General features: G+C 60.8%; 2 protein-coding genes across 3 annotated transcripts in view; one reads left to right on the forward strand and one right to left on the reverse strand.

Moving 5' to 3' along the window:
- Positions 1-17,398, reverse strand: part of IQGAP3 (IQ motif containing GTPase activating protein 3) — a 38,231-nt gene extending 20,833 nt beyond the window's left edge. Inside the window, exons 1-15 of one of the 2 annotated variants that reach the window (XM_045982426.1) lie at positions 17,338-17,398; positions 15,267-15,354; positions 10,637-10,793; positions 9,917-9,994; positions 8,517-8,593; positions 7,551-7,618; positions 7,349-7,462; positions 6,987-7,165; positions 6,523-6,601; positions 5,854-6,017; positions 5,334-5,421; positions 3,611-3,774; positions 1,751-1,908; positions 515-630; positions 251-414 (exon numbers count right to left, since the gene is read on the reverse strand). In XM_045982426.1, coding sequence (XP_045838382.1) covers positions 251-414; positions 515-630; positions 1,751-1,908; positions 3,611-3,774; positions 5,334-5,421; positions 5,854-6,017; positions 6,523-6,601; positions 6,987-7,165; positions 7,349-7,462; positions 7,551-7,618; positions 8,517-8,593; positions 9,917-9,994; positions 10,637-10,793; positions 15,267-15,354; positions 17,338-17,374 — 1,731 coding nt within the window. In that variant the 5' untranslated portion in view covers positions 17,375-17,398. Of the gene's footprint in view, positions 1-250; positions 415-514; positions 631-1,750; positions 1,909-3,610; positions 3,775-5,333; positions 5,422-5,853; positions 6,018-6,522; positions 6,602-6,986; positions 7,166-7,348; positions 7,463-7,550; positions 7,619-8,516; positions 8,594-9,609; positions 9,686-9,916; positions 9,995-10,636; positions 10,794-15,266; positions 15,355-17,337 lie in introns of those variants that run through there. The other variant, XM_045982427.1, reaches the window with a different exon arrangement.
- Positions 17,399-21,962: 4,564 nt separating this feature from the next.
- On the forward strand, positions 21,963-27,576 carry TTC24 (tetratricopeptide repeat domain 24). Its single transcript, XM_045982428.1, has 9 exons — positions 21,963-22,665; positions 22,865-23,068; positions 23,511-23,639; positions 23,770-23,882; positions 24,233-24,331; positions 25,221-25,309; positions 25,466-25,572; positions 26,148-26,244; positions 26,612-27,576. The coding sequence occupies exons 1-9, from the start codon at positions 21,963-21,965 to the stop codon at positions 26,691-26,693; spliced, it is 1,623 nt and encodes a 540-aa protein (XP_045838384.1). The 3' UTR covers positions 26,694-27,576.
- Positions 27,577-27,737: the final 161 nt, after the last annotated feature.

The raw sequence follows: 27,737 nt of genomic DNA on the forward strand, positions 1-27,737 counted from the left end.
GTCCGGCCCCAGGCCTGTGCCCTTGCACGAGGAGGCCCCACTACTCTCTGCGCGCTGCCAGCTAGAGCTTGGGCCGGGGCCCAGCCTGACGGCCACCTTCCTGCAAGGTTCCTCCTGGTCTCCCCCTCAGAAGGGACTGTCTCCTCACACGGGGCTCTCCCAAGGTGCAGCCCGGGCACCGCTCTACCCACAGCGGAGGCCCTTCCTGCTCTGGGGATGGACTCAGCCCACTCTGGGCAGAAGACCTCACCTGGGCCTTCTGCCTCTTGGCTGCCACGAGAAGGAGATGGTACCGAGGGGCGACGGGAAGACTGATGTCATCCAGGCCAGCCGAGGGAAGCAGGAGGGCAGACAGGGTCTTCTCGGGGCTGCCCTGGTCCAGAGCCTCATTGATGAGGCTGACGGCAAGGACCTCTAGGAAGGAGAGATCTGGTGGGCAGAGCACCCGACTCACGGGAAGGGATGGTAAGCTGCCCGCGCCGAGCTGCCTCCCCCTGCCCGGGATTCCACTCACGGTCAGTCTCTTCCTGGACCTGGGCGTTGACCCGGTGCACGGTGGCCTGCAGGTCGTTCCAGCTCAGGACGGCCCCGGCCAGCGCTCGGCGCAGCTCCACCAGACCATCAAAGTAACTGGCAGCAGGGGCGGGCGGGGAGAGCCGCAGGGGCAGTGTCAGCCAGGGGTGAGGCCACTTCCGGGCACTGCTCAGCCTCTCTCACAGGCTCCTGACTCCCTTCCCACCTTGCAGGTCGTGCTTTCAAAGCCCCTGTGCTGCCTCCTCCGGGAAGCCCACACGCCTGAGCCTCCCACCGCTCGGGCTCCACACCCCTCTCCTGAGCTCCTGGCTTGAGAGGCCAGAGCCTAAGTGACTCCCCAGAGTCCACCTGCTGCCCGGGAACGCCTGGTGAGCTCCTGAAACCCCTCCCGAGCCCGTTCAGCCGGTGCCGCCCAGTCCTGCCCACTACGGCCGACAAGCACGCCAGTCTCTGAGGACAAAGCTCGTGGCGTCACATCCCACCACGCTCCGTCTCACAGCCCACATCCACACACAACCCGATCCCGTCACACCGCCTCAAGAACAGATCCCCAGCCAGACTCCCCTCACCACCTCCGCAGCCACTGCCCTTGAACAGGTGTCCCCACACCCACGCCGGAGGCTGTCTGCTTGTGGCGTCCAGCCCGGGAGCCCGGGAGCCCGTCCCCAGCCCCGCGGCTGCAGCAAGCCCCGCAAACGTAGCTCAGACCACCCCCGCCAGGCCACCTGCCACCCCCCTCCATGGCTTCCTTCTCGCTGAGAGGGAAAGTGAAGGCCACAGTGTGGGCTCTGCATCCCCACCCCAGCGGCTGCTCTCCTCGCGCTAGCCTGCCGCGCCAAGCACACGTCCAGCCCTGGGCCTGTGCAATGACAAACACGGTCAGAGGCCCTGAGGTCTCTGTCAAAGTCCCCTTGCCAGCGGGGCCTCCCGTAACCACCTGTGCCCACCATTCACCCCCTCGGCCGGCCTGGGTCTGGCCACGGCTCCTCCTCCCGTTCGCTCCGCCATGCTGGGTGGACGCGAGCAGGAATTTGGTCTTGGTCACTGCTCTTCCAGCACCTCGGCTTGGAAGCACAGAACATGCCGGAAGCGGGGAGGACTGACCCCCACTCCCAAGACAGCAGGCAGACCCAGGGAGGGGCCGGGCGGGAGCAGGGCAGCCCCGAAGGCGGACCTTCACCCCTGCCCCCCGGCTGCAGGGTTAAACCTCTCTCACCGCTGAGCGTTCTCTCCTTCCACCCCGGCTAGGCCGCTGGCGGGGCTCACCAGACCGCTCCAGCAGCCACCCACATCGCCGGTCTCCAGGGCCTGGTGGATCAGGACCACAGCAGACAGCATCTCCGTCGCCACGAAGAGTTCCTCGTGGCCGAGCTCCTGCAACAGCGCAGCGCCAAGTCCCACGGGCCGCGGCCAGCCCGACCTCGAGGCATCCCCGCACCCCAGTCTCCGACCCAAGCCCCAGCGGCCTCACTCATTCACTGACTGAACGCGCGGCAGAGGGCGCTCTCTGCAGGCTCAGTGGGTCAGCGCCTTCCTAGCAGGCCGGCGAGGCAGGTGCCGTTAACATCCCCCTTTCGCAGAAGAGCCCATAGTCACGGACGTTAAACCCAGCCCCGGGTTCCAGGGCCCATGCTCAGCCATGAGCCCCCAGGCTTCCTGGTGGTTCCCAGAACGCACCAGGAAGCCTGCAAGGCTCCAGGGGACAGAGGGGGACAAAGAGGCCCCAGCCCCACTCAGTGACCCCGGCTTCTCCTCCTTTCCAAACCCCAGTGTGTGCTGATCCCCATGTCTGGGGCACCGTGCGGTCCCCCCAGGGCAGACTCCCGCCAAGGAGAATCCCAGCCGCGGAGGTCACAGGCCAGGCTGACGGCGGATGTGTGCGGCGACTCTAAGCCTCACGACAATCACATGGGCTAAACACAGTACTGCTTCCGCTTCGTTATATGAACTTAGGGGCAGACAAGGAGCTCACTTGCCCGAGGGCCCACGGCAAGGAGGCACAGAGTTGGGGCGCCTGGGTGGCTCAGTTGGTTGAGTGACTGCCTTCGGCTCAGGTCATGATCCCGGACTTCCAGGATCAAGTCCTGCATCGGGCTCCCAGCTCCTTGGGGAGTCTGTTTCTCCCGCTGACCTCCTCTCTCATGCTCTCTCTCACTCACTCTCTCTCAAATAAATAAAATCTTAAAAAAAAAAAAAAAAAAAGGAGGCCCAGAGTTGGAAGTCACCTCCCACTCTGGTGTCCATGACCCGGGGCCCCGTGCTTTCTTTACCTCCCACACTCCTCCTACCGCAGCCGCCAAAGTGGCCACGACCAGGGTCATGCTCTGAACTTCGTGTCGCAGGTCTGACTCTGCACTGGGCTCTTCTCTTCCAGGAAGCCTTCCCAGACTTACTCCCAGTGCTGCTCTCCGTTTCCTAGTCTGAAGTCCTCCACCCCAACATCATCCCCTTCTCCCTGCCTGAGACTATCGGGACCTCGGGTGCATTCCAGCTCCCCCGGGACTGGGGAGTCCCTGCAGGAGATCACCCTGCTGTGGGAGGAGCTGTCTGCGCAGCGGGGGGGGCTTCCACGCATTTGCACTCACTCCTGCACGGCCCGCAGCAGCTGAGGCGGGAGCCATGTCGGCCTCTGCGTCTAACTCTCCTCATCTCAAAAATGGAAACCTTGGGGCACCTGGGTGGCTCAGTGGGTTAAGCCGCTGCCTTCGGCTCAGGTCATGATCTCAGGGTCCTGGGATCGAGTCCCGCATCGGGCTCTCTGCTTGGCAGGGAGCCTGCTTCCCTCTCTCTCTCTCTGTCTGCCTCTCTGCCTACTTGTGATCTCTCTCTCTCTCTCTCGCTGTCAAGTAAATAAATAAAATTAAAAAAAAAAAAAAATGGAAACCTTACCCGGTGGGGTTCTTGTCTCTAAAATGGAAAGCTTACCCGGTGGGGTTCTCGTATTACTGAGTGTGTAGAGCAGGGTCCGCTCAGGGGTCCTAGTGCCTAGGATCAGCTCAACACGCAGGGATGGCGGCCCACCTCCCTCCCCGAGCCCCCCGAGGGTGCTCCACTGGGGGTGTGGTCTGGGACTCACCCCACCCCGCTGCTGCTGGAGCGCCCTTAGCTCCTGCTGGTACACAGTCGGGGTGCCGGGGTACACGGGAGGCAGCTGGGCTTCCGGGCACATCAGCTCCTCCACGGTGGCAGCCGCTACTCCCCTCCGGATGGCTCTGTTGATCCTGCACACGGCCTGGAGCACTGCAGGGGAGGAGGGGGAGGGCTGCACAGACTGGGCACCCAGGGCCCGGCCCCCTCTCCCAGCTAACTGGCTCCTGCTGGGGTCTCAGAGGCAGAACAGCTTGGCAACTACTCTTGAAAGTTCTGCCTCAGGGCGCCTGGGTGCTGTGGTCACTGGAGCGTCTGACTCGGGTTTGGCTCAGGTCACGAGCTCAGGGTCCTGAGATGGAGCCCCGGGTCGGCGCTCAGCGGGGCGGCTGCTTGGGATTCTCTCCCGCTGCCCCTCCCCCACCACGCACAAGGGCACGCGCGCTCGCTCGAATAAACAAACCTTTAAAAAAAAAAAAGCACAATTTTTCTGCCTTCTGCTCTGTTCAAAATAAGCGTCTAAGTGTTTCGAAGGAAGAAGTGCGAGGAGTCAGAAGAAGCCACTTGTTAGGCCCAGAAACGGAGCGACGTGGCAGGTAAGGAAGGGACGGCAAGGGCGGGACTGGCGGGAGGCCGTGGAGCGGAGTCAGAGGAGGCCAGACACGGGGCTCTGGGGGCCAAATCAAGCCGACAGCACAGAGGGACGAGCAACCAGCCCCAGAGTGAACCCGCTTGGGCCGCAAAGGGCAGCAGCAAGCTTGAAGGGGTCGGGGGCCGTCAGTGGGGTCTCGAACAGCAGGACTTAGAAAACGCCAAGCAGATCTAGGCCCTGGCATCAAGGAGGCGGGTCTGTGGGGAGAACTGAGGATATGAAGACCAGCCACCCCGTGTCAGCACCGCCTTCCACCCCCAGGGCGCCGGCCGCCAGGGCGCACGAAGCAGCAGAGGCCGCTGGACGCTGTCGCCCGCCCTCTGTGGGTGACGGTGCAGAAACGAAACCCGGACAACCAGACGCCCAGCGGTGGGGCAGGCTGGGCTCCCAGGGAAGAGCAGCCGGTCTGGGTAGCTGGACTGGGCGGATGAGAAGGGAGGGGAGAGCCGCAGGTCTCATCTCCCGGCCGAGCGCGTGGGACTGAGATCTAGGCCGACGCGCACGTGGTGGAGCCCAGGGAGGCCTGCGGCGTCCACTGAAGCCGTGAGCAGCTGGCCCACGTGTCGGCAGCCAACGGGCGAGCCACCGTGAGCGGCTCGGCCAGCGGGTGGCGCCCGCAGCTGTGACAGGCCTGGTGGCCTGGGGCTGCAGCTCAGGCCTGTGTCCTGCCTCCTCTCGCTCCTGTGGCGGGCGGGCCCACCCCCGGGAGAGATATGGTCACCAACACGCTCCTCTGATAAAGAACTGTATTTGTACGCAGCGTTTTTAAGGGGAACTGAGTGTGATCATGAGTTTCTCTAACCTGTGAAATCACCACACAGAAGCCAAAGGCCTCAAGCAGGTTGAAAGTGGCCCCACGCCGGGGAAGTGCCCTGCAGAGGGCTGCCCGGCCCGGCCCCAGCCCCATAGCATGGACCATCAGCACCCCCAAGGCCTTCGGGAGCCGAGCTGTCGTATGCCCCGGGCAGCCCCGACGGGCGGGGACGGGGAGACACCCCACCAGCACAGTCTGTGTGGCCCGACACAGAAGGCAGGAAGGCCCTGGCCGGAGGCGACTTACTGGCTTGTTCCTGAACCCCCTTCATATTGGCTGCAGCCACACCAGCCTGGACCTCCTCCTCTTCCAGAAGCTCCAGTAGGCCCAGCTCCTGGGGAGGGGAAGGGGTGAAGCAGAGGGGAGCCCTGGGCCGTGACCACCTGCGGATGCTGCCAGCCCCGGCCCCCAGCAGCGCCCGACTGCCCCGCCTCGAGCCTCTGCCTCCTCGTACCCAGCAGGGACTGCCAGAGCCGCCCAGATGCCGGGGAGACGCCAGACGCCGGGGAGACGCCGGCAGCTGGGGAGACGTCCTCGTCAAGCTGAGGTCCCCTCAGCAACAGGGGAGCCCATCACTGGCCATCAGCTGCCTCTGGGCCCCTCCGTCAGTTTAGGCCCTTGGGCTTTGGGGCGATGTAATCAGTTGCACACATAGTTGGCCCTGCCTGAGCACCAGCAGGTGACAGAGGAGGGGCCTAAGGAAGAGACCCGCCCCCGTGCCCCCCTCCCCTGCAGCCACCAGCAGGGAGCAGGCGGTGGGCCTGACCTGTGCTTTCTGTTCTCTGTCTGAGCTCAGCTGTTCCAAGTACCAGCCAGCAAAGTCTCTCCTGAGCCCTCGCAGGGCCAGTGCCGGGTCCAGAAGGGCCTCCAGCAAGGCCTCGGGGCTCTGTCTCTCTAGGGCATCATCAACAGCTTCTAGAGCCCCATGGACTGCAAAAGACCAAGACCACATGGCAGATAACATGTGAAAGCCCAGCCCTGTTCTTCCCGCCGCCCCGGAGCCCCCCAACCCCGCCCCAGCCCCAAACCCTCAACAGGATCTTCGCAGCCTTCCCACCGCACCACCCCAGACCCTGAGGACATCCTGCCCCAAACAGGCGGAGGCCCCTCCATCCCCAGGCTTCCAGCAGCCCCTTCTGCCCCCCAATCCATTCCTCACCTCTCCTTCTCGGGAGGGAGCCTGACCCCAAGAGCTGGAAGGCCTGCCCTTGCCTCCGCCCTCCCCATGGATCTCCATCCAAACACAAGCACCCCCAGAGGGGCGTGTCTCTGGGCACGGAGGCCTCACAACAGGACACACGCTGCTTCTTGACACAGATCTTTCCCTCTTTCCCTGAGACAAGAGGGCCGGCCCAAGCAAAAGCCACCCCCAAACCGCCCGATGCAAGGGCTCAGCCCGAGAGCACCCCAAGGCCTCTGGGCCCACTTCTCTCACCATTGACGTGGTTGATGTTGCCTTGGATCTCAGCCTGAGTCAGGAAGCAGTCATACACGTCCCCGCTCTCTCCGCCCTCCTGCACCAAGAGTGAGGCCTGGGACCCGGCCTCGTCTCCTCCTCCTCCTCCCGTCTGTACCTCTTTCCTCCCGCAAGGGCCTTCCCAAAGGCCAGTCTGGTCAGAAGTCGGGGGAACCCAGGGCTCCAGGCCCGCCTTTGCCACCTCCTTTCGGTCTCATCCAGTTCTACGTCCCCGTGTCAGCCCACCCCAAACCCAGACACCCTCCTGCCTTCTTCTCTGAGTCCTCATCATTCTCCCTGGTGTCTCTCCTGTTTCTCGACAATAACCCACAAGCAACACTTTGTCTCAGCTACTCTGGGGCGTGGGACGGGACCCCCAGGAGTCCTGTCCACTGCGGGGCTCCTGGGCCACCCGGCTCTCAGCGCCCGAGGCTGCTCCTTACGTGGGTCTGAGCACTGGCGGCCTTCTCCGCCTTGGCCTGGGCCAGCAGCTCCTGGTAGATGGCCGCCAGAGGCTCTCGGAGATTCCCCAGCAGGGCGCTGGGATTCTGCAAGGCCGCCAGGGTGTCCTCGACCACCCCCCGCTCTACTGCCTCGTTGATGGCGAGGACGGCCGCGTGGACTGGGAGGCGCGAGGGAACAAGGTCAGGAGGCCAGCCGCGGCTGCCCTGGCATCTCTCCCCTTCCCCACCCAGCAGGCCGGGCAGCCTCCCTACCGATGAGAGGCACCCAGAATCCATGTGCAGCCCGGGGACTCCCCATGCCCATGGAGCCCGCCCCTCGCAGGCCGGAGCCCGGCCCCTACCTGCAGCCTGGTCTACCGACAGCTCACTAGCCAGGATGCCCCCGATCTTGCTAAAGGCAGGCAGCTGGAGGCCGTACTTGGCCAGCTCAGCGGCCATGTTGCTGAGCTCCTCGGCTGCAAAGACACCACGGAAGCCTTTCCTCAGGGCCAGAGCCCCCCGAGACCGTCCCACGCAGGCGGCTGGGGAAGGAGCTGGGCTCACCTGAGAACTTCACTTTCCCGTACAGATCATGGATCTGCGGGGCCAGTCCCAGCCTGAAGAGGAAGAGACTGGAAGAGAAGGAAAGGCGTTGGGCCCTATTTATGGTGGCGTGCCGGACGCGTGGGTCTGTGTGAGATACCAAAGGGACCCCGACGTGGGGACCAAGCCCCCCGGTCCACGGGAGTGAGGTCACTGGAAGCAAACCCGAGACAAGTGCCACAGAAGAGAAACGGGGTGGTGGAGAGGTCAAGGGGATCAGGACTTCCCAGAGAAGGGTGCACGGCTGTAGCGGTCAGTGTTTGGAGACGGGACAGCGTAAGCCAAGACCCGCAGGCCCGGGCAAGCGGATGTGGGAAATGAAGTCAGGAAGAGCCGACAAGGCAGACGCGGGGATGGGTCGGTCACTTAAGGATTTAGGATTTAGCCACTGGTTGCTAATAGCTGGCCGTGGGTAGGACCGGCCAGCGGCCACCACTCACGCTAAGTGACTCGCATGCGACGCTCTTGATGGGGCCTGTTTTGATTCCTCTGGGCCCTGGTCACCAGTGGAAGACCCTGCCCTGTTGCCCTTTTCCTTCACCCCACGAGTCACACACACGAACGTGTCCACGTTTGCTGGATGCACACGAACAGCATCTGGGTGGCTCGGGGGGTGAAGTGTCTGCCCTCGGCTCAGGTCATGATCTCAGGGTCCTGGGATCGAGTCCCGCGTCCGGCTCCCTGCTCCACGGGGAGTCCGCTTCTCCCTCTGCGCCTCCCCCTGCTTGTGCGCATGCTCTCTCTCTCCAGTAAAATCTTTAAAAAGACATGCTCATAAACCTAGACACAACCGCAAACATCTACAGTCTCCCTCTCCTGAGAAGGGCTCCTGTAGCCGGCCCGCCTCCGTCCTGCTCCCACGTCTGCTGCCAACTGTCGGCTGCACCAACCGAGAGGAAGCAGAGGCCGGAGCTCAGGGTCCCTCACCTGAGCGCGTGGATGCAGTAGATCGCTCGGGGCATGTTCTTCTTGTCGTAGATGTCTGTGGTCTCCGGGAAGAAGGTCTGGGGGAGAAGCCAGCTGGTTATAGCCATCAGAAACACCACGACATCAGCCACAGAGAGAGGGGCCGGGGAACGGTGTCCTCTCCCACCCGGCTGTGTGCTCCTCTGTGGCCTGTGACTTCGAGGCCCATCTCCCCGGCCATTTACAGCCCGCGCTGTACCTACACACTCAGTGTGAGAGAAAGGCCCTGGGGCTACATGCTGAACCAAGGCCCAGCCACAGACACAGCCTTGAGCTCACTAGACACAGGCAGGTCTCTCAAGGTTGCAGGACGCGGGCCACATCCTCCAGGAGAATGAGGCCCCCTATCCGTCCTAGAGACACAGCGAGACCGTGCTCCTGGCCTTGGACTCTTGCCAGACAGGCGGCCATGCTCCCGCAGAGGCCCAAGGAGGCACACGCCGTCAAGGACGATGACGGGGCAGGGAACTCACCCCGTCTCTAAGCCAGAGGCCTCTGAGCAGTGGCTTCTTGACTTCTTACAGTCAAGAAACACGTTGGGGCGCCTGGGTGGCTCAGTGGTTTAAGCTGCTGCCTTCGGCTCAGGTCATGATCTCAGGGTCTTGGGATCGAGTCCCACGTCTGGCTCTCTGCTCAGCGGGGAGCCTGCTTCCCTCTCACTCTCTCTGTCTGCCTCTCTGCCTACTTATGATCTCTCTCTGTCAAATAAATAAATAAAATCTTTAAAAAAAAAAAAAAAGAGGGGCGCCTGGGTGGCTCAGTGGTTTAAGCCTCTGCCTTCGGCTCAGGTCATGATCTCAGGGTCCTGAGACCCTCAGTGGGGAGCCTGTTTCTCCCTCTCTCTCTGCCTGCCTCTCTGCCTACTTGTGACCTCTCTCTCTGTCAAATAAATAAATAAAATATAAAAAAAAAAAAAAAAAAAAAAAAAAGAAAGAAACACGTAAGGTCTGACGAGCCGGAGGACACACAGCACGTGTCTGGCGGGGGTCTAGGGCCTAGGCTTCCGAGTCCACCCCTAAGGGACGTGGTCTGTGGTATGGCCTCACTTCCTGACCTGGGAAGACGGCTGGCTCCCGTGAGCCATCTCCAGCAGCACACGGCGGCCTCGCTCACTAGTGGGGAACCTGCAGCTGGGGTACGGGAGCCTCCGTCGCCCTCCACCTGCCTCACCCGCGGGAAGCAGAGGCAGCGCCAGGCGGCGCGGCTGAGAGACAGACAGCCGCCATCGAAACCCTCCGATCGAGTTCACTCAGGAGAGGAAGGAGGTGGGGGCTGAAGGGTCCCGGGGGACAGAGCGTGCACACAGGGGGTGGGGGTCGGCGGGGAGCAAAGGTGAACCCCATCTCGAGGCCCGGCGTTACCGAAGGCAGGCCGATGTGGGCCACTGCGGACAGCCAGAAGTTGATGTTGTCTGTGTGCCGGAAGTGCAAGCCGGTTGCCTGAAAGGGAAGGGAAGAGATGAGAATCTGTTTCCACGGTTCTCAGGGTTCCCCGTGGCCAGAGCCCAGACCACAGCTCGGAAGCCTGAAGGGCAGGAGGAGCCAGAGGACCCTGGCCTATGGGTTTCCCATATTTCATCCCCCAACCCCCAGGACAGAGAGACACAGACAGACGGAAACCACCAGGAAAGGTTGACCCGGCAGGACATTTGGGAAGGAAGGCGCAGATGTGGGATTAACCACCCAGGAAGGCTTCCCAGCAAAGGGGAGTCCGGAGGTGAGGTGGGAAGGAGACAGGGCTGGGCTGGCCAGGGCGCACGGAAGGGGCAGCAGGCCCAGGAATATTGTCGCGGCGGCAAAGACCATAAGCCTCTGAGTGTCGACTGGCTTAGAAGCGTCCCACCAGGGGCATCTCAGCGCCTCAATAGCAAGAGTCCCCTGCTGTTAAAGCCTGCACACAGTGTCCAGCCAGGGGGACCTGAACCACTCGTGGTGACCCTGTGCAGTGACTAAGAGCAGCCCCTTTCATTCGCAACCATGTCGGGGTTTGGACAATGAATTATATGGTCGCCTGCTGTCACAGCCTTGAGAAGGGCAAGCTTGAGAGGAAGCTGCTGGAAGGTAGAGACCTCCCTTCCCCACCTGGTAGCGCAGCTGCTCCGCATCATAGATCTTCTTCAAGGGGACCACGGTGGGCGCAAAACAGTGGCCCAGCTTGGCCAGCAGCACTCCGTTCCGGAGGCTCTCCTCCAGCTCCAACGGCGAAGGGAGCTCCTCCTTCAGGCAGGCCTCCATCCAGCTGAAAGTGCGGGAGCGGAACAGGGCCCGTCGCCACCCCATCCCCCCAGCACAGAGGGGTCTCTGACTCTTGGTTCCTGTCCTGCTCCGAGCTCCTGCTTCTGCCCATGCTCTAGCTGCTGTTAAGGGAGTCCAAGCTGTCGCAGGCGCCGGAATGGCCAGTCCTGGGCTCCTGCTCACCCCCAGGAATCTTCCCTGACGGATCCTGAACTTGTGTCTGCGGGGAGGCCCTTACCGGCTGCACGCGAGACCCTGTCTCTCGGACTGGCTCGCACGCCTGTCCCACCACACCGTGTCTGCTCGCTTCTCTCTCTGCGAGTTTTCTGAGAACCCAGGCCTGAAGGGTTATGTCTACACAGCTTAGAACCCAACTTTGATGATGACGGGAGTCGTGGGGAACCCCCCAAGGTTGATGGGAGCCGCACAAAGGGACAGAAAGGCCAGAGCCCTTGGAATCGGAAGACCTGCTCTGTCCATCATCCCCCTGCGCGCACACGCACATCTCGGAGCCGCACCGTGTGACCTGCAGACTGAAGAGGGCGCAGCTGCTCTCGCTGCCTGGCGGGGTGGGGGGGGGAGGCTGTCGGGGGTGCGCAAGGGGGTCACGAGCTAACGAGTGTGAGCCCGCTGGGAGAAGACTCGGGAAGCATATTGTCACTGATGGTGGCATGAGGGGGGGCATGGGACCTCCAAACGTCCGTGCACGGACGCCTCCAGGAAAGCCTCCATCCTCAAAGAGAGCCAGTCACGCCTCGCTCTGTGCCTTCCCAGCCACAGCCACCTGCCTCCCGGCCTCCCCATGCCACCTGCTCTCCTGGAGAATGCTAGAAATCCTCTGCGGATTAGAAAGAGAGACGTGGAGGCCGCGTCCATGTGCAGGAAACACGGGGTACAGAGGAGCAAGCCGCTGGACACAAGGAGGTAAACAGACAAACCCAGAATGTGGTGCGTCTACACGGCCGGCAGGCCGGTGCCTTCTCCAAGTCGGTGACACGAAGAAGTGCGAAGGGAAGGGGAGCTATTCTGGATTAAAGAAGATTCAAGAGACTCAACAACCAAATGTAACCTGTGAGCTTTGTCAGAACCTTCTTTGACGAAGGCAACCGAAAAATAGAAAAATAGGTTACTTTTCCAGACCATCGGGAAAATTTAAGAATGGCCGGGTGTTGAACTCCCAAGGATTAATGGTAACTTCTGTGGGTATTAGGACGGTGCTACGGGGACTATGCGGGCAGACAGCCCTACATTTAGAGACAGGCCCAGAAGAGCGCACGGAGAAAGAAGGAGGCAGTGTTGTCTTTGCTCACGACGGCGCGACTGTCTGGGGGAAATGTGAAAGAAGGCGACACAAAACCTCATGCAAGGCTGTGGGACACGAGGCTAACACACGTGGTCGCTGCCCTAGGTCCTGCAGCGAGCAAGTGGAATTTGACACTAAGAGCACAATACGGTGTCCGTCAGCACCCCAGAAATGAAATACTTAGGTATAAATCCAGCAAAATATATACAAGATCTCAGAGGAAAACTATGAAACCCTGATGAGTAAGATCGAAGGAAAAACAAACTCAGGGGAAAGGTACCCCACACTCATGGGCAGGAAGAATCCACACCCGCCCAGGTGTTAGTTCGTCCCGGCTGGGTCTGCGGGTTCAGCGCCATCCCAAACAGGTTCCTGGCAACGTATTTTGTGGCTATCGAGATGATGCCTCTAAAGTTTGTATGGAGAGCCCAAGATCCAGAAGAGCCGAGCCCGAAGGTCCAGAAGAGCCCACACCAGATTGCAGGCTGAGAACAAAGTTGGAGGACGCCACTGCCCATCTGAGCCACAGTCATCAAGACAGAGTGGTCTCAGGGAAAGACGGGCACACTCGTGGAACACAAGGGAGAAACAGAGCCACAGAACAGCCAGCTGACCGCTGACCGAGGAGCAGAGGGGATCCTCCCGCAGCAGGGAGTGTCTCTCCAACAAACAGCACTGGGGCAACCCGACGTCCACACCCAAAAGAAAGAAATCGAGACAGAGACTTTACACCCGTCACCAAAATCAACTCAAAATGGATTATCAGCTTAAATATCAAATACCAAACTGTAAAACTCCTAGAAGAGAACGCAAGGGAAAACCTAGGTGACCTTCAGTGTGGCCATGACTTTTAAAAAAATTTTTATTTTAGTAATGACTCTCCCCAATGTGGGGCTTGAACTCGTGATCCCAAGATCAAGAGCTGCGTGCTCTACAGACAGAGCCAGCCGGGCACCCCGCGATGACGCCCCGCCCACCTCCACCCCAGGCAATGACTTTTTAGACACAATGGCAAAGACACAATCTTTGAAAGAAATAATTGATAATTGATAACTGATAAGCTGGACTGAATTAAAATGAGAAACGGGGGCGCCCGACTAGCTCAGTCAGTTACACGTCTGCCTTCAGCTCAGGTTGTGGTCTTGGGGATCGAGCCCCACATCCTCGGGCTCCCTGCTCAGCGGGGAGGCTGCTTCTTCTCCCTCTGCCCCTCCGCTACCCTGCTTGTGTGCTTTCTTGCTCTCTCTCAAGTAAATAAAATCTTTAAAATAAATAAATAGATGAAATGAAAAACTTCTGCTCTAGAAAAGAGAATGGGGAGACAAATCACACTCTGGGAGAAAATATTTGCAAAATACATTATCTAATAAAAGACCAATATCTGGGCGCCTGGGTGGCTCAGTCGTTAAGTGTCTGCCTTCCGATCAGGTAGTGATCCCAGGGTCCTGGGATCAAGACCTGCATCGGCTCCCTGCTCAGCAAGAAGCGGGCTTCTCCCTCTCCCACTCCCCCTGCTTGTGTTCCCTCTCTCACTGTCTCTCTCTCTGTCAAATAAATACATGAAATCTTAAAAAAAAAAAAAAATTTAAAAACACTAGTATCTGAAATATACAAAGAGGAGCACCTGGGTGGAGCGCCTGGGTGGCTCAGTGGGTTAAAGCCTCTGCCTTCGGCTCAGGTCATGGTCTCAGGGACCTGGGATCGAGCCCCACATCGGGCTCTCTGCTCAGCGGGGAGCCTGCCTCCCCCACTCTCTCTGCCTGCCTCTTTGCCTACTTGTGATCTCTGTCTGTCAAGTAAATAAATAAAATCTTAAAGAAAAAAAAAAAAAGAAATACACAGAGAACAGGGTGCCTGGCTGACTCAGTAGGTGAAGCACGTGACTCTTGATCTTGGGGTCATGAGTTCGAGCCCCACGTCAGGCTCAGAGCTCACTGAAACTCACACTCACACAACAAGAATAAACAACTGATCAGAATACGGGCCACAGACGCCCACCAAGAGACACAGTGCCGAAGAAGATGCAGGGATGGAGGGGCTCCTGGGTGGCTCAGTGGGTTAAGCCTCTGCCTTCAGCTCAGGTCATGATCTCAGGGTCCTGGGATTGAGTCCCGCATTGGGCTCTCTGCTCAGCGAGGAGCCTGCTTCTCCCTCTCTCTCTGCCTCCTTGTGATCTCTCTCTGTCAAATAAATAAATAAAATCTTAAAAAAAAAAAGATGCGGGGATGGGAACTGAGCGTCTGGAAAGATCTCCCCACCGTGTGCCATTGGGGAAATGGAAACGAAAGTAATGAGACTCCACCGCGCACCTATCAGAATGGCCGAAATCTGGGGCCCTGACCATGTGGGATGCTGACGAGGATGAGCGGGACCAGGAGCTCTCGGTCCCGGCTGCTGGGACCGCTGAGATGCTGCAGCCACTCTAGAAGCTGTTTCGTGATTTCTCACAAAACGAGACACTCCCGCCCCGAGGTCCAGCAATCGTGCTGCTTGGTATTTACCCACAGGACTTGGAACACGCGGCCCACAAACACCTGCACGCCGACGTGTACGGAGGCTACGTTCACAACCGCCCAACTTGGAAGCAACCAAGACGCCCTTCCGCAGGTGATGGACTAGAAAACCGCGGTCCATCCGACAACGGAAGACCGGTCAGCGCTAAAACAGAATGAGCCGTCAAGCCCTGAGAGACACGCGGGAACCCTGAATGCGTACGACTAAGTGAAAGAAGTCAGTCTGAAAAGGCGCGTACCGTAGGGTTCCAACCACGGAGAAACTATAGAGACAGGAGAAGAGAGGAGTCCTTGCCAGGGGGCGGGATGGGGGGACAACGAGGCAGAGCACGGAGGATTCTGAGGGCAGGATGATCCCTAAGGTCAACCACGGACTTTGGGAGGCGACGTGTCCGGGTGAGCTCATCAGTTGTAACAAGGGCGCCGTGCTTGCAGATGTTGACGGGCCGGGGGTGGGGGGGCGGCTGGGTACGTGTGGGGGCCGGGGGTCCCTGGGGAATCTCGATCTTCTTCTTAATTTTGAACCCGAAACTGCGCTAACAAAATAAAGTCTTAAAAGAGAAGACTGGACCCCAGGCCTTTTGCATCTGCTAGAGGGCAGGTGCCTGGAGTGGGCGGGGTGGGAAACGGGGGACCCGAAGAGGGCAGTCCCTTGGCTCACCGCTTGGCTTCCTCCAGCCGGCACAGGTACTGGTAGGCAACATGCTGTCGCCTCTGCTCGTCCATCTCCTCGGCTGTGAGGCGTTCGTCTGAGGAGGAAGGGGACAAGGTGGGTGCAGGAGAGGACAGCCAGACAAAGGGCCATGGTACTGAAGCTGCTTCTCAACAGACTCTCTTGGGCGACCTGCCCCGAGGCCCGAAGCACCTCTCATACGTGCGTCCCCCTCTTCCGGACACCCCTGGCTCCGACCTTCGGCCCCCGTCCCGTAAAGCTGCCCTGGTCGGCACCCCTGTGACAGAGGTGCTCCCTGCTCCTTCCCTCCAGCCATCTCCTGACTCCTCCTTCCCACCTATTCCAAGCCCTTCCCTCGGGGCTCCCTGCACGGATGTCCAGACTCCTCTACCCGGCAACGCAGCCGCTTACTTTATGCCTAACAGCCTCTGAGTTCTCCCAGACCTGGACCTGTGTCCTCCTTCTCAGGCCCCTCCCCGAGGCTGGGCTAGGAGGACCAACTGGGACTCATCCCTCAACAACCAGTCATTCCGGTGCTATATCTGCTCTGGGTCAGGCCCCAGTCAGGCCCCAGGCCAGTGGATTTTTATTCTCAGGAAACACAGATTAGCATTAGAAAAGAAAAACGTGGGGCGCCTGGACATGGTCCTTAAGCGGCTGCTTTCGTTCAGGTCATGATCCCCATCCAGCCCCACATCCCTGCTCAGCGGGGAGCCTGCTTCTCCCTCTGCCTCTGCCCCCCCCTCCACTCGTGCTCTCTCTCTAATAAATAAATAAAATCTTTTTTTAAAAAATCAGGCAGGGCGAGAGAACTTTGTACACACACACACACACACACACACGAAACAAGCACAAACAAGACTTGACGAGAGACAACTGTGTCTTGGACCCAACACTCAAGTCAGTCCCGCTCTTCACCTTACACTGCAGACCGTGCACCGTGACCTGGACGAGGGGCAGGGCTACTGGAACCGGCAGTTAAGCACGTTAACACACACGCACCCATCTAGATCACACCCATCTAGGTCAGACCCGACAGCACCCGCCCACTGTAGGAAACCCATCAGTTCCCTCAGGGTATACAAGGAACCGGGCTGGTTGCTAAGCGCGGAAAATAAACGCGTGAGCAGATGCCGTCACCCCAAGTCATGAGCCGAGGGCTGTGTGAGATGGGCAGAGCTTTGCACACGCACACACACGCACACACATATACACACGCGCACACACGCAGAGTCGTGAAAAACATCAGTCCTCCGGCTTCTGGGGTCCGGAACTAGCTCTGCTTCAACAGATCCAGAACACGGACTTGGTTTTCTGGACCCCGCTGGCCGGAGAGGGCGAGGGCTGGAAAAAGGAGATGTTGGGGCGCCTGGGTGGCTCAGTGGGTAAAAGCCTCTGCCTTCGGCTCAGGTCATGATCCCGGGGTCCTGGGATCGAGTCCCGCATCGGGCTCTCTGCTCAGCGGGGAGCCTGCTTCCTCCTCTCTCTGCCTGCCTCTCTGCCTACTTGTGATCTCTGTCTGTCACATAAATAAATAAAAAATCTTAAAAAAAAGGAGACGTTGCCCTTGGCGCGGAGGTCAGACAGCAGCAGCCTCTCGGCGCCGACCCCTGACCCCAGTCCCTCTGGACAGCGGCGCTTTTGCAAATGCGGCCCGAGGGCCACCGCCTGATCCCCGGGGGCAGCGGAGAAGCCAACGCGAGTCAGGGACCCCGGCCCGGCCCCTGGAGCTGAAGCTGCGGGCCACGGCCGAGGAGCGAGCCCTTAAGAGCTCCCCGGCCGACCCCCGCGGTCTCGGCACCCGCGAAGCCGAGCTCTCCGGGCGTCCCGCCGGTGGCGCTCGGCCAGCACGCCTGCCGCCCGTCACTGCTGCCTTCTGCTGGGACCTTCCAGGCCACCCCCGTCGCCCAGACCCAGAACTCGGGGGCGCCGGGAAAACCCTGGAAGCCCTGAAGCGCGGCGGCGTCGGAGGGTCTCGCCGCTCCCGCCTCCACCCGAGCCCGCCCGAGACCCGACTGGGCGCAGGCCCGCCGCCCTCCTCGGCCCGCTCTGCACTCACACAGCGCGGGGCCCGCGCCCGCTCTCCGCCGCTCCATATTCCTCCTCCTTCCAGGTTTGAATCTCCCGCCGCCGGGCCGCCGCCCTCCCTGTCGCAGCAGCTGGACATCACTTCCGGTCCGAGCCGCGGGGGCCGCCGGGATTTGTAGTTCCGGGACGCGCAGGCGCAGAAGCGCCGCCGGGTGCGGAGGAGGTGGCTTCGGGGGCAATCGGGTTGGCGCTGGGCTCGGCCCAGCGGCGGGCTGCTGCGGTTCCTCTAGGGCTCCTCCGCTGCTCTTGTCTCCATCGTTTCCCCGTCATGCTCCCGTGGACCCCGCTCCGCCTCCTCTAGCCTTCTCGGCTCCTGCTAACTTGCAGGCTACCTTGCACGGAACTGGAAAGTGTGGATGCAGAGAGAAAGGAGCCGAACTGGGGGCACGTGGCTGGGTCAGTCGGTAGAGCGCGCCGCTCCTGACCTGGGGTCGTAGGTTTGAGTCCCTCGGCGGGTGCAGAGGGTACTTTAAAAAAACAGCACAATCTTTCTGGACTGAGTGACGGACATAGAGTCAACCACATTAGAGGTCGGCGATATTCAGAGGGATGAGGTCACCACGATAAAGAGGTTAAGGGCAGTGAAGGACAGGAAGACTTCCTAGGGGAGGTGGCGGTTGATCTGGGTGGGAAAGGGAGCAAGAATTCATCAGCCTGCAGGAGAGAGGCATTTCAGTCAGCAGAACAGCACCTGCAGGAGTACGGAGGGAGCTCGGGAAATGACAAACGAGTGTGGTTGTGCAGAGGGAGAGGGACGAAGAGAGCCTGGAGGGGCAGAGCCCCGGCCGCACCCGGGGAACAGCCAGGGGAACAGCCAGGAGCCAAAGAACACATTACACACAGGTCAAGGTCAGGTTTGCATGTTTGTTTGTTTTTTTTAAAGATTTTATTTATTTATTTATTTGACAGCGAGAGAGAGACATCACAAGTAGACAGAGAGGCAGGCAGAGAGAGAGAGAGAGAGGGAAGCAGGCTCCCTGCCGAGCAGAGAGCCCGATGTGGGACTCGATCCCAGGACCCTGAGATCATGACCTGAGCCGAAGGCAGAGGCTTAACCCACTGAGCCACCCAGGCGCCCCCAGGTTTGCATGTTTTAAAGATTCTTTCTGCACCAGGAGCTCAGAGCAGGGTGAAGCTGGGGCAGAGAGCGCCTGAGAGCGGACGGCCGCAGTGCAGGTGAGAGTCGTGAGGTCTGAACTAGTAAACGTAATCATGACAGCTTTCTGCCATATCGGCTGGTCGGCGTCCCCCGTCTGGCAGTTTTCGTCCCCCCCCCCCCCCCCCCAACTAATGCCCAGTCTGCAGGCAAGGCAGCCTAGGCTCCTAGCCCCAGGCGAGAGATCTGAAGGGGCAGAAAACAGAAAATATCCAAGCCTTCAGAGGAGCAGAGGAGACTCCGAGTTGAGACAAAATGGTGGGAGATGTGGGGAAAGTGGATGTTCCCTGAGACCAGAACGGGTCTCCTTTGCTCTCCACGCAGGGGAGTGGTACCTAGACTCCTGCTGTAGAGGTCCCACTCCCTGCTTTCCGGGAAGGACCTGGGCAGGCGGACCCTCACAGGGAACAGTGGTGTAATGAGGCCCTTATGTACAGAAACCCCCAACCCAGCCAGAAAGGAAGTGCCCGGATGAGTTACCCCCTCTTCCACTTGGGTTGAGGGCCTCTGGGCCTGAGAGGCCCAGTGGATTGTAAGGAGACGGCTAAGGACCCAACGGGCCTTCCCTCTCAAGTCTTAGCATCTCATACTCCCTCCAACTTGGCCTCCACCGTGGGAGAAAGGAGGGGGCCAACCCGCTGACTCACACTGTCTCCACCATCCCAGTGCAACAGGGACCAGAAACAGGGCCTAAGGAGAGTATTTCTTACATACCGGCGTTAGGGACCACAGGCAGCAATGACACGCATTTATTGTATGGGGAGAGGGTTCAGAGGTCGAACCAGTAGGACCAAGTGTGGGGTCAAGGATACCTCCTGAGGGGGTCAAGGATGCCTCCCATGGTTCCAGCTGACGCCGGGAACAGGGGATGGGTAAATGGAGGGAAACAGGAATTTCACATGGGCAAGCCAAGTCTAGAATCGAATTTTAGAAATGATGGGCTTATCATTAGTAGGAAAGTCAGAGGACTGAATGGAGCGTTCATGGAAGCGTCTACACAAAGGACAGAGGGGTGGGTCTGTCTGCATTCAAGGGTGGACAGGGGCAGCAAAGGAGAACAGGGAAGAGAAGGATCCAGGACACAGTGGAGCCTGGAGGCCAAGTGAGGAGATAGTTGCAAGGATACGTCACCTAAAATGGAAATCGAACAAGCAGGTGATTGAGAAAGGGTCCCTAGGACATGGAGAGGTCAGCGGAACTTGGCAAGCATAGTTTCAGTCCCCAAGCTTTTCTCCTTAAGGGAAGCCTGCTGAGTGGCCACGGCCTGAGCTGCCTGTCTGGCCCTGGGCAGGCTCTGGTGGCATCCTGGAGGCCAGCCTGTAGGCAGGAGCGGTGGCAGCCGAGAAAGCCTGCTTTGGCCGTGGGCCCCATATGAGGCACCCAGCACCACACAGGCCCTCAGCAAAGGCTGCCCAGTGCAGGGTGGCCCCGTGGCTTCCTGGTAATTTTGTTTCTGGCAAAGCCCTCTTTACTTAAAAGAGACCTCTCTGCCTGGAAACGAGGGTGTTTTCTTTCTGCTGCAGGCCACCCTGCCTGGGTTGGCGCCGCAGGCTCCTGTCGTCCTGGGGCCTGCTGTCCTCTCATGCAGGACGTGGAGGCTGCGGGTCAGCGGAGCCGGGAAAAGGGTTGGGAAAGCAGAGAGACTCTTCTGATTTCCAGCCCCTTCCTGGCCATCAACTTTAACCCCACTCGCAAATGTGAAATGTACCCGCGCGCGTGTCTGTGTGCGTGTGGAAGGGTTCACTTCTAGAGCAGTCCAGGCCTCATTACAGCTTGCAATCGCGGTGCGCTGGAAAGAACCAGAGGCTGATTAGCCCAGAATCAGAGACCCCCCCGGGCCTGGTCCCAGCTCCACCACTGCTCTGTGACCTCGGGGCGGTCCCACCTGCTTCCAGAGCCTGGTCCCCTCCCCCAGAGAGTGACAGTACAGGACAGAGCATCCCTGAGGTCCTAACTGGTAACAAGCCAGCACGCTTTGAGTCCTTGCTTGCCGGGAGGGACTTGAGGGGTGTGTGCAGGGGCGAGGGGGGCAGGAAGGGCAATGGAACGCAGGTAACCGGGCCTGACCGCCGTCAGTGGCGCAGCACTAAGATAGGGCGCCTGAACTGCCCATCAAAACATTCCTGGGGTGGAGGGCGGTACCTGGTTGTCTGGTAACCCCAGGGCTCTGAGCTCAGAGCTTGGCGAGGTAACCCAAGCCAGAGGGACCATTCCAGAAGGCCAGCCACAGGGCAATCGAGGGAGGTAAGGCATCCCGTGGCTCAGGCCCCAAGGCCTGCTGGGGGGTAGCTAGGGACGCCCCACGGATGAGGGTCTTGAAGGCAAGATTCCTAGGTGTTCTTGGTCACAGGGGGAGTTTCTTTAAAAGGAGGATCACCTCTGCCTGCCTCTCTTAAAAAAGAGGGGGAAGGACAAAGGAAGGGGGAGGGACTGAGAGCCCAAGCCTGAGTCTTTGCCACGCCTTCCCCCACCCCCACTCCCCCGGCTCCTGGGAGGAGAGCTCAGGAAAAGGCTTTTCTTTGCCTTTCCAGGGGAGAAGTGAGATCCTGGTGGGGAAAAGCATATTCGAAGCCACCGCAGGGTCTGGGGGATGGGACTAGCCGGCCACGGAGAAGAGGTCCCCCGAGAGGGCGTGGGCAGTGAAGGGAGAGACGGCGTTCTCCCCGCCAAGCTGCCTCCTTGCCAACTCACTGGCCCGTTCAGCTCCGCGTCCCTGGTGCCCGGTGGCTGCTTGTATGCAGCAGGCGCTTACGGACGGCTGGCTTGATCTACACCTTGGGATCAGGCAGCAGGAGCCCCCGTCCTTGTGAGTGGCCGGGTGGCCGGGGAGGAACAGCATGGAGCATGGAGGGGGCGATGGGCAGAGGCCCTGCATGTCCTCTGTGTACTCCTTCGCTCCTTCAGTGAGGACGGTGTGGGCTGGGAACGTGTATGTGACACGTATATTACACGGCGTTTCCCTTGTGAAGCCGGTTCCCAGCGCACAGCTCAGTGGTGTGAGGTACACTCGCATCGCTGTGTGCATCTCAGTCCGCGAACATTTACGGAGAACGTGGTCTGTGCCAGCCCTTCAGATCTCCCCGATCTAGCCCGGGAGACAGACAGGACAGTCAGCAACTTTGACCCGGCGTGATCGACGCCGTGAAGGACACAGGCCTAGGTGCCCTGGGAGTCCAGAAGGACCCAGACGGCTGAGGGGGGAGGCTTCTGGAGGGCACTGTTACTTAGTCCCGAAGGACCAAGAATGAGTTGCGACATTGGAGGAAGGCTTGACAGGGCCCCGGGGGCATCACTGAGGCAAAGTAAGATGACGGAGAGAAGGCCTGGAACCCCGAGGTGGCCGGAGGGCGGGAGTGGGGCTGAGTTACCCTGGAGGGTCCTGCTTTGGAGGAAGCCAAGGGTAACAGGCTGACCCTTCTGCTCCCCACTGTCAGCACCATATGCCTTTCTCCAACCCTGAGGCCGCGCCCCGAGGGCCTGAGCCTGAGCCCTCGAGCTCCAAGAAGAAGAAGAAGAGAAAGCGGCCACAGCACGAGGCCAGCATCCAAGCCCTCACCAGGGCTGGCCACGGAGCCCTACTGGCTGGCCGGAGCCACGAAGCCTTGACTTGCTTCCAGAGGGCCTTCGTCCTGGCCTCTGAGCCCCCACAAGCCCGGGACACCCCTGTTTTCCGGGCCTGTGCCCTCAACCTGGGGGCCGCCTACGTGGAGACTGGGGACCCAGCCCGAGGCCTGGAGCTGCTGCTGCGAGCCCAGCCCGCAGAGAAGCCACAGGGCCGATGTCACGGGGACCAGTGTTTCAACGTGGCTTTGGCCTACGAGGCCCTGGGCAAGCTGCCTCAAGCTTTGGCCTGGTACCGCAGGGCCCTGGGCCACTACCGGCCACTCGGCGACCGGGGACAAGCCCAGGCAAAAATGGGAGCCTGCTACCGGGCCCTGGGACAGCCCGAGATCGCAGCCTGGTGTCTGCAGGAGGCTAGCCAGGCCTATGCCCAAGCTGGGCAGCCCCAGGCTGCAGCCCTGGCCGCGGGGGCAGCGGCGGCTTGCATGCTGGACAGCGGCCGGCACGCGGCGGCCGAGGTGGTGCCGGTGCTGGAGGAGAGCCGGAGGTTTGCAGAGAGGAGCCCTGAGAGCGGCCTGCTGGGTGAGGCCTTCGGGCAGAGGAGGTGTGGGTCTGGGGACATTCAGCCCAAGCGATGCTCTGAGAGGTGGGGGGCCGGCAGAGGCTTCTCTGTGGGCCGGGGGAAGGGCAGAGGACCCCGGGAGAGGGGCACAGGGGCCGTACCGAGGCAGCATCAGCAGCAACTGGCCCGGCTACCCGTGACCCTGACCATGCCCTCCAGGGCAGCTCTATGTTGACCTCGGCCTGAGCTACTCCCAGCTCCAACTGTTCCCGCTAGCAGCAGAGGCCTTCCTGCGGGCCCTGCCCCTGTGTCGGGGGCCAGGAGAGCAGGCCACGGTGCTGAGAAACCTCGGGGTGGCCCAAAGTGCCCTCGGCAACCATCAGGAAGCTCGGGACTTTCACCAGAAGGCCGCTGACCTGCATGGTGGGTACCCAGGCCTGGGGAAGGGGGTAGGGACTCAGCGGGGCTCCAGCTAGGGCTCAAGGTGGACAGACCTTTGGGGCGGGGTGTGGGGCCGGAATGTCCAGAGCCAGGGGAGGCCTGGGGGTGCAGGAGATGGGGCAGGCGGACAGGATGGGGGATGAGGGCCTAGAGGCCGAGGCCTGGGGTTGGGAAGGCAGCAGTGCGCGGAGGGCATAGCCCCGGCTGGGAGAGGAGGTCTCCTGGCGGGGTGGGCAGGTGGGGATGCCTTCTGGCCAAAACTCAGGCTGAGGAGAGGCTGGCTATGGAGAGCTGTGATCCCTGTGGTGCCCTGGGGAGGGGTACGGGAGCTGGGCGCCTCGACTCCTGGGAGCCCGCCGGGGTTGCTGGCCGACGTCTCAGCAGCCAAGGTCCCCTCTCAGGACGGGGCTGGCTCTGTCCTCAGGCTCGGTGGGGCAGCGGCGGGAGCAGGGACGAAGCTTTGGCGGCCTGGCATTCGCCCTGAGCCAGCTGGGGGACCACGGAGCCGCGCGAGACAGCTACCTGCACGCCCTCCAGGCCGCCCGGGACACCGGTGAGGGCTTAGCGGGTGGCTCGGCCAGGGGACCAGGCCAGGGGTCCCGGGGGCTGGTGGCGAGTCCTTCTGGAAGGGAGGGTCAGTGCTGCGGGGACCCGAGAGAGGACCTCCGGCCTGTCTTCCCCAGGGGACACGAAGGGGCAATGGCAGGCCTGCGAGGGGCTGGGGGCCGCGGCAGCCAGGCTGGGCCGGCACGAACAGGCCTTGCGCTACTACAAGGAAGCGCTGGCCCGGAGTGAGGTGAGACCACCCCTCCCAGAACCCGCCGCTCCCTCTACGCCTCCAGCAAGCCTCGTCTGCTGCCCGTCCCGCCTTCTGTCCTCTCCTTGCCGTCTGTCCATCCACTCACCAAACGCACATCGGGCGCACTGTGCGCTAGGTCCCGGGACTCTGCTGTGAGGAAGAACCTGTCCCTTCGCAGTTCCAGGCGGGCGGTAGCAGGATCCGGGCAAGGACGTGGGGATGGGGTACAAGAGAAAGGAAGACAGAGCCCCCCCCAACAGCCCTCTCCAGTTTCTTGCCTCCCCAATCCGCAGAGGACTGCATAGCCCAGACCCTCCCCATTCGCCCATTATCCACTCTCTCTCCAGAAGGAGCCAGACTCTGTGCGGGACCGGCTGGTGGCCAAGCTGGCCGATGTCATGAGGACGCAGCTGGTGCAGGCTGGGCTTGTCCCACCGTACACGCTGGTGAGGTGACCCTGGACAGGGACCTGGGGGTGGGGAGAGGCCACCCTGAGAAGGAGGTGGTGGCAGGCAGAGCTGACCCCATCAGGGACCCTGGATGTTCATCCGCCCAGGGGTGGGGGAGGGGAGCCTGGAGCGGGGACAGGGGTCATTTTTCCGAGGACACCGGGGGTGGGGAGGTGGGCGGAGGATTCTGGCATATCTCCGAGCACTAGGCTGTGCGGGGTCTCTGGCTGAGTGGTAACTGACCCAGCAGCTGAGCCTCAGGTGCGGTCAAGGATGCCAGGCCCTGCCCAGAGCGGGTGGAAAGCAAGTCCCTGGCTGCAGTTCTCCAAAAGGCCACAGGGTGGGGCAGTGCTCCAGGGAGGGGCCTGTCCCCGGCGGCGGGGCTGCGCGCGCATCCCCGCAGGTCTCACCGCCACCTCCCTCTCCGGCTCCCCCCAGCCCTGTCTCTGCTGAGATGCTCTCAGGCAACCAACTCCCCTCCAGGAATTAAAATTATACTTCAGTATTTATTCTGTGTATTTAATGGAGTTTTATGTCTTCTCTTAAAGACCAGGACACTGTATTTATAATTCTTGAGCAAAATGAAATTAGTCTGGCAGAGGCAGAGGACTGGCGGCCACCAGCCTTCTGGGACTTGGCCCCGGGAGGCTCCAGGCAGGGTGGGGTGGAGGCGAGGCTCTGGCCAGGCCTGATCGTGGGGAGCCTGATTCTACCTCCAGAGTCACTAGCCGAGACCCCACACGGATTCCCACTCTCCGGTGGGTGGCACGCCCCAGGCTGTCTGTAGCACGTCTGTGTCTCTGGGGGGCCATAGCGTGTGCAGAGAACACACACTCGCAGATACACCCCTCCCTAGCCAGTTCCCTTTGCTCCCCACCATTCCCAGACTTCCGCGCCAGGGAGGACCCAGGCTCCAGGGGCAGCAGCAGGGCCCCCAGCCAGGGCGGGAAGGGGTGGGGCAGACGTGCCACACAGGTGAGCGGGGCAAGGCTGGGGCTCCAGCGTTGGTGGGGGAGAGGGGTGGTGCGCTGGAGGCATGTGGCCGCTGGGGAGGGGGGTTGGCGTCTGTAGGCACCCCAGGGAGGAGGGGTGGCCTGGTGCCGCCCTCCTCCCTGCTCTCCGCCCCTCCAGGTCTTCGAGGGGGTGGGAAGAAGAGTGCATGGAGAGCCAGGAGGACACAGAGGACCAGCCGCTTCCTGATGATGTCCCCGTGGTGTCTTGGGCGCGGAGACTGGAGTGTGAGTAGGAGCAGGCCCGCCCAGCTGTGCATCTCCTCCCGAAATGGGAGCGCTGTCCCGACCCCTCCGGTTTCCCCGAGAGGCCCCCTGGTCCTGGTCTGCCATTGAGACCGTCCAGCCCTCCCCATCCCGCTCCTGTCCTGTTCACGTCTCAGGACCCTGTCCAGTTTCCCCTTCCGCAGTCACCGCTCCCCCTGGCTTCCGCGGCTTTCCTAGCCTCTGGAACTGTGGATCTTAAGAGCACCAGGTTTTGCTGAAAGCCTGCTACGTGCCAGGTACCGGGTGCTGATCTTGTCCTAGCTCCCTGTTTACCAACGTTGGCGGGCAGAGTCCCTGGCTACATGCCATTCCGAGGGGAATTCCCTGTTCTGCTTGCAGCGTGTCCTCCAGGCGGCAGCGAGCTGTCGTTGTACCTGTCCTGTACAGAACGCAGGCTTTGCTGCACCCTCCGTGTCAGTGACCGGGGCATCCCGGCCCCCACCGCCCTAGCTCTGCTCCCAAAGCTTTCTCTTCCCACCGTGTGATTCTTGGTCCAGAGAGGCAAGTGACGAATGTGGCTGTCCCTCTCCATCCAGGTCCGGGAACCGGGGCCCATCTCCTGCTCGGAGGCCAAGGCCCCCTCCAAAAGGAGCACCCTGGCATTCTGGTACCCAGTGGCCCCCAAGCCAATAGGTGGGTCCCTGGGGGGTGGGGAGGAGGCCTGAAGAATGGACAAAAGGAGTAGGAAAGGATGTGACTTCGGATGGTTTTAACAGAACATGATCGCTGGGGGAAGATGTGGTCCAGTGATTGGGGGAGCCTCTTTGTCTTTGGCCTTGAACCATGGGAACCTCACCCAGCTCTAGAGCCTGGGGTGTTCGCTGTCTCCTGCACCAGCGGACTGGAGTCCCCCCAGAAAGGGACAATCCTGCTGAGCTGAACAGGGTCAGGGGTGGGGGTGTGCGCTCCTGCCCCGGAGCCCAGCAGCGGAGGGAGGAGAAGGCAGCCCTTTGCTCTCTCTCCAGCACCCCACTGGCAAGCCCCGCCCTGCCTCCCGCAGGTCGTCAGGCTGGCCCAGGGACGCCCCCAGCAGAAGACGCCAGAGGAGACCCACGGAGTCTGGCTTCTGTGTGATCATTTGACCCCACTCTGCGGGCCCTGAGTGTGGCCTCTGTGGTTTCTGGGACCAAGGCTCTTTCCCGCTGTCCAGCGCCCTACGGACACATAAGGGAACACCACCGGCAAGAGGGCACCTCTGTCGGCTGAACAGGGCCTTTGCAGTCCGCGCACTGAGGTGTTCCGTTTGTTCCTTGTTGGGAGTTTGGGACTCAACGGGCAAAACAAAAGGGGAAAGCAGACAGTGAATTTCCCCCTTTTCCGGCTGGATCCAGACGTCATGACTGCTGAGGCCTTGCCGCTCTAGAAGCTGTGACATCTTGGTCAGGAGGCTTTGCGGTCACAGACGGGCTCAGACCTCCACCTTCTCGAAGGGGAAAAGGGGATCAGATGCTACAGAGGACACATCTTAGCCCACAGATGGACTGTTCCGCCTCCAAAAAGTCACGGGCTGGGGACACACAGCCCCTCACGCGTGCCGGACGCTGCTGTTGGCGGCCACCACATTTGAAGGGTGTGTGGGTCACTCAGTGCCCACCACACCCTGCTCTGAGTGCTTCCCAAGGGTTTTGTCCCGCAGTCCTCACAGCAGACGACCCCCTTTCACAGACACGGTGAACAGGTGTGTCCTCCCGGCCACACAACTGAGAAGCGGGGAAGCCAGGATTCAAACCCGGCCGGTGCCGTAGAAGGCCGTGCCGCTGGCTACCCCGTTCACGCGAAGGCTTGCCGGGGGCTGATTGTGTTGCTACCGAATGTGCTCGCGCCGACTGCCTGTGTTCTTGTAACTCACGATTCAATTAAATATTACACAGACTGATGAACCAAGTGTGAAAACAAGCACTGTTTGTATGAAAACGAAGCTGAATCCTTGGAAGTCTTGATTAAGGTGAGTCAATTCAAAAACTACTGTTGAATTAGATGTGAGCAAGACGATGATCACATTTGGGGGCAAAAACAGTAAAAATCTAGATGAATTTTGCAGTCAGATCGCTTCAAACACGCCATCAACTGTTCCACCTCCAGGAAGCAGCCTGGAAACTGCAGGTGGCCGGGAATGAGGTGCAGGC

The sequence above is a fragment of the Meles meles genome, chromosome 17 (assembly GCF_922984935.1).
Source record: "Meles meles chromosome 17, mMelMel3.1 paternal haplotype, whole genome shotgun sequence".
Taxonomy (NCBI): domain Eukaryota; kingdom Metazoa; phylum Chordata; class Mammalia; order Carnivora; family Mustelidae; genus Meles; species Meles meles.

Coding starts and splice junctions, on each gene's coding strand:
- TTC24 (XM_045982428.1), top strand. CDS start 21,963: ATGCCTTTCTCCAACCCTGAGGCCGCGCCCCGAGGGCCTGAGCCTGAG. Junction 23,640..23,769: donor CCAGGCCGCCCGGGACACCG/GTGAGGGCTTAG, acceptor TGTCTTCCCCAG/GGGACACGAAGGGGCAATGG. Junction 24,332..25,220: donor TTGTCCCACCGTACACGCTG/GTGAGGTGACCC, acceptor CACCATTCCCAG/ACTTCCGCGCCAGGGAGGAC.